This window comes from Guillardia theta (genome assembly GCF_000315625.1).
Source record: "Guillardia theta CCMP2712 unplaced genomic scaffold GUITHscaffold_94, whole genome shotgun sequence".
In the NCBI taxonomy this organism is placed as follows: domain Eukaryota; class Cryptophyceae; order Pyrenomonadales; family Geminigeraceae; genus Guillardia; species Guillardia theta.
Window position 1 is genome coordinate 112,000 of NW_005434580.1, and position 5,100 is coordinate 117,099.

Here is a 5,100-nt window from a genome sequence, read left to right on the forward strand (position 1 = left end):
TCCTCGCCTCTCCCGCCTCCCCGTCGCCGTTCCCTCCTCCTTCCGCGTTACTCACGTCTCAGTCCTGGCTCTCCTTATCCGCCTTCTCCGTCAGCCTTCGCCTCCTTCGCTCTGCTGCTGCTGCTGCTGCTGCTGCTGCTGCTGCTGCTGCTGCTGCTGCTGCTGCTCCTTAAGCTCCCTGCTGTGTCATTATCAGCACTCCCCTCCTCGTCCCCTCCCACACTCCTAGTCTGTCTCTCCCTGCTTCTTTCCTCCTCCTTTCTCTCTTTCCATTTGTCTTGCCATCTTTCCTGCTCCCACACCCTCCTCCCTCTCGACTCACTCTCTCACTTTCTTTTCCGCTCTCCCTCCCTTATCTTCCACCACCTCCCACCTCCAACTCCACCTGCTGCTCCACTACCAGCTCTCCTCACTCCCTTTTTCTCTCCTTCTCCTTCCTCCTTCTCCTCCCTCCTTCTCCTCTCCCGCTCCCCCCCTTCCTCCCCCCCTCCTCCTCCTCCTCCTTGTTCTGATCAACTCCAACACCTGGGGTCCGGTGATTTGTCCTGCATCAAAACGTCACAGGGACAAAGCAGGAAAAGATGAAAAACTTGAAAAGTTTCTCGTCGATTCTCACCTCTTTCGGGGAATTTATCATCTTCTCTGCCAATTTCTGATTTTCTTTGGAAATCAGCTTCAAGCTCTCTGCCCAGCAATTCTCAACGTCAATTGTGAAACAAGGAGCAAGTTGCTTCAAAAAAAGCAAGAAGTCGTACCAAGCTCCTGTATAGTATCCTGTAATTTCTTCTCAAGTTGTTCATTCCGCATCTCAATCTGATGTATTTTGTCGCCTTCAGTCTTCTGCGAGTTCAAGATACCATCAGCAGCCATAGGAGCATCAAGTTGTCAACTTACAACTTGGAGGGCAAATTCAACCTGTTGCTTCAGCATGCTCATCTCATCGTCTTGTTTTTCCTTTCATTCTTGCAGCGTCTTGTTAGTTCTTGATCGATACAAACCATCTCAACAAACGATATCTAACCTGTGAAAGGTCTAACAGATAATTCAGATTTTGCATTTCTTTTAGCAGCTTTGCATTCTCGGATCTGGAAGGAGATATAAGTGATCTCATAAACCCAGTCGTTGAATCCACACTCCAAAACTTTGATACGTTTCTTGTCATTATATGAATGGGAATCATCATCATCATCATCATCACCATCACCATCATCACCATCACCATCATCATCATCATCATCTTCATCATCATCTTCATCTTCATCTTCATCATCATCTTCATCATCATCATCATCATCATCATCATCATCATCATCATCATCATCATCATCATCAGCTGCTGCTGCAGCAGCAGCAGCATCTTTCATCTCTCCCACGAATTGAATTCCATCTGCGCTCATCATCATCACATCCTGACCTCAAAGTATCCAGCTCCTCTTGGATCGACGAGCTTAGAACTTTGTTCTCCTACATTTCACATCACAATCATCATCATCATCATCCATCACCTATTCTCCAACCTTTGCATGTTGACCGATCTCTGCCCTCCCTGTGCTAGTCTGCAACAAACATCACAAGAACGCTCTCCATCATCCAACACGATGCAAGCTCACGTCGTCTCCAGACTTGAGCCTCTCACTCTCTCTCTTCACCTCAGCCAACTGCAACCAAAAACTTCATTTCCTCTCCCCCGCACGCCCCATCACCCTCCCTCCTTACCTTCATTGCCAGCTGATCTCTCTCTCTCTCCACTTCCTCCCTCCTCCTCTCCTCCTCTTCCCGCAGCTTCTCCTCTTGCTCCACCTGGCCTCTTCCCATCATGCACTTTCATTGCTCAGCATGCATGTTCGTTACCTTCCTTGTGAGTTGTTCGACTTCTTGATTCAGATGCTCCCTCAGTTTCTCCTCCTGTTTGATCTTCAAGATAACCGAGTGAGAATCATCGTCGTCGTTCCGGTCATCGCAATCATCATCTTCTACTCCTTCCTGCTCCTCCTCATCATCATACCGTTTTCCTATTTCCTTCCTCCTCCTCCTCCTCCTCCTCCTCCTCCTCCTCCTCCTCCTTCTATCCTAGTTCTCGTCCTCTCACCTGCTCGTGAAGAGAATCCACGTAGTGCTCCATCATCTTCTCAGTCTCCAGCAACTTCACAGCGCAAGGCTCCAACATCAGGAGCGTAGAAACGTAACGTTACTTCTCTACCTTCTCGTTCTTCAGCCGGAGCTCCTTAACTTGAACATCAACTGCGGCTGTCGGGCTGGCTTGCGATGAAACCTGAAACCTGCAAGTCATCTTCGATGCAGTCTGGTTGTGCAATCATCACTTGCTGATGCTCATATGCAGCCTTGAGATGGTAGTCCTGGTCTGGAAGAGAGTGTCATACATGCGCTCGCTGCGGAGAGCTGCTAGCAACATGGGAGAAAAGAGAGGAGAGAGGAAAGAGGACGGGAAGGATGAAGAGAGAAGGAAGATGAGGGCGGATGAGGGACTAGGGGGAAGGAAAAAGAACGATAAACACAGCAGCAAGAGGACGAGAAGCATGAACATAGCAGCACGAGCAGCACTGAAGTTGCAAAGCGCAGATGAGGGAAAGACACGACATCGTCTTTCTAACTCATTGACCATTACCTCTTGAAAGTAGAACAGCACCAGCACCAGCACCAGCACCAGCAGCTGGGGGGAGGACAGGAGCAGGAGCAGCATTCCTGAGCTTCAGGAGGAGGTTGTCGATCTTTTTCAGCAGAGGTTGAAAGAACTTGGATGCTTCTGCTGCTACTTCCCCTGAGCCCTCCGGGGGCATCGAGACCACCCTGCGAATCCACGAGGAAGGGACTCTTTGCTGGATCCCACCGACCTCGATCTTCACTCCTCCCTTCCTCTTTCCTTCCTCCTCCTTCCCCTCCTCCTCCTCCGCCTCCTCCTCTTCCTCCCCTCCTATGCTGTCTTCCAGGACAGTGCATTCTTGCGCATACTCGCTCTTGGCATTTCCAACGTAGAAGTGAGCAACCACAAGATCACCCTTGGACAACTTGAACTGCAAAGTTTTCTAGAGGATCTCGAAGTCACTAGAAGTGAAGGAGAGAGGAGGTAGGAAGGGAGAGTAGAGTGTAGGGAAAGAAATGGAGAGAGGGGAGGGAGAAGAGAGGGGAGGGAGAAGAAGATAGGAGGGAAAGGGCGAATATGAGAATGCAGAGAACTGACTCGCGCAAGAAAGCATCAACAATGAAGCGAGCGAGAGAGAAGGCGCAGAAAGAGAAGGTAAGGAGGAGGTGGAGGAGGTGGAAGAGAAGGGGGGGGAGGAGTGCTCGGAGTTCACAGACCTCGATATGATTCATCAGGCTCTCTACATGGAGCTTGATAGCCGCGCGGAGCTGCCGATGCCTCCGGAGGTTGTGGTGGAGCATATCAAAGATCGCCTCTGCGGTAAAACTCCATCATGTCGCCGAACAAACGCACAAATTGTTTATCACCCTCAACCACAACAGGCATGCGGAAGGATGGGATCCCGTCGATCAGATTCTGGTCGTTATGTCATAGCCTTGCTCCTCCTCCTTTGCCCCTCCCCCCCCTATTCCCCTCCGCCTCCTCCGGCTATCCCTCCAACCTCTCCCTTGCTCCCTCCCTGCTCCCTTTCCCTGCCTCCCTCTCTCACTGTCTCCCTCCCTGCTCATCCCATTCTCTGTCCCTTCCTCGCTGCTCCCCCCTCTCCTCCTCTCCTCCTCTCCTCCTCCCCCCTCTCCTCTCCTCCTTCCCAACCTTCAGGCCCTGCATCTCGGCCTCAACTTTGCTCTTAGGCTCTCTCTGTAAAGATCTGAAGCAGAAGTTGTGCTCCGAGAGGACGCGGGACTTGTTGGAAAGAGCTTCATTGCAGACGAAGTGCTGGAGAGAGAGCCATGAGGGAGAGCGAGCGAGCGAACGAGCGAGCGGGAGGGAGGAAGGGAGGAAGAAAGGGAGAGTGGGACTCGGGGAGAGAGAGAGAGAGAGCGGGGAGAACAGCATCAGACTGAACTTTGAAGAAAGGAAGTCGAGAGTTGTATCTCTACCTGACGATCAAAATCTTTGTGACATGAGACGTGAATGTCGGAAAGAAACCATTCGAAGTCTGGAGAAAAACTTGCGAGCTCTACACCACCTAAGAATTGATTGTCATCGTCATTGCCGACGTGGCAATCATCATCATCATCTCCATCATCATCATCATCACCATCACCATCATCTCCATCATCACCATGATCATCATCATCATCATCATCATCATCATCATCTCCATCATCATCATCATCTCCATCATCATCATCTCCATCATCATCATCTCCATCATCATCATCATCTCCATCAACATCTCCATCAATGTCAACATCATCATCGTCATCATCATCATCATTATCATCTCCATCTCCGTCTCCGTCTCCGTCTCCGTCTCTATCATCATCACAACAATGATCAATACATTGTACAATGAAAATAACACCACTCTTCCCACCATCAGAAACTCAAACGATTCTCCATATCATATTACCAATTTTTCCAAGATATTCAGCTCGCACTCGAAATTCGAGTCGGTTTTCCTCCTAATCTCAATCAGCAGGGAAACATCTACGCATAAGACTCTATCTCATCACCTCCTGCTGTTTCCGCGAGTTGTACATGAGCTGTTTGTTGAGAACAAGATCAATCCGATTCAGAGCTTTCGACCTCTCATCTCTCTTGTTCGACTTGTTCGACTTGATCAGAAGCGACATCCTGATCTCATCCGGGAACAACGGAGTTGTCTTCTCTTTCCCATCATCCGATGCTTCCGACCTCCTCTTCTTGGTGAAGAACACAACATCATACATCGTGAGCTGGTTGGCGATCAGCTGCGCTGTCAGCTCTGCCTGCTGCTGGATCAACCACCCGCATTCGAACATGTAAGATGTTCCCTATTCGAGTAGAAGTCAGACATCTGAGAACAACTCCCCTGTATCTTTCACCCTTTTCGCTCCCCTTCCTTTTTTCTTCTGTCCCATGCTTGCCCTTCTATTTCCTTCCTTTCACTCCTCTCCCCCTCTCCATGCATCCTCATCCATTTTCCCCTACCACCCCCGCCTCCTCCCCTCCCC

At 49.9% G+C, this 5,100-nt stretch overlaps 1 protein-coding gene across 1 annotated transcript; it reads right to left on the reverse strand.

The window, feature by feature from the left end:
- Nucleotides 1–512: 512 nt before the first annotated feature.
- Nucleotides 513–2,701, reverse strand: GUITHDRAFT_144939 (hypothetical protein; the record flags this gene model as incomplete). The annotated part of the gene is given in 14 exon segments (XM_005824428.1): nucleotides 513–545; nucleotides 617–684; nucleotides 756–840; nucleotides 1,022–1,085; nucleotides 1,415–1,464; nucleotides 1,518–1,556; nucleotides 1,611–1,658; nucleotides 1,717–1,800; nucleotides 1,852–1,905; nucleotides 2,090–2,143; nucleotides 2,201–2,272; nucleotides 2,322–2,362; nucleotides 2,382–2,400; nucleotides 2,627–2,701. The coding sequence occupies 14 exon segments, from the start codon at nucleotides 2,699–2,701 to the stop codon at nucleotides 513–515; spliced, it is 786 nt and encodes a 261-aa protein (XP_005824485.1).
- Between the last annotated feature and the right edge of the window lie 2,399 nt (nucleotides 2,702–5,100).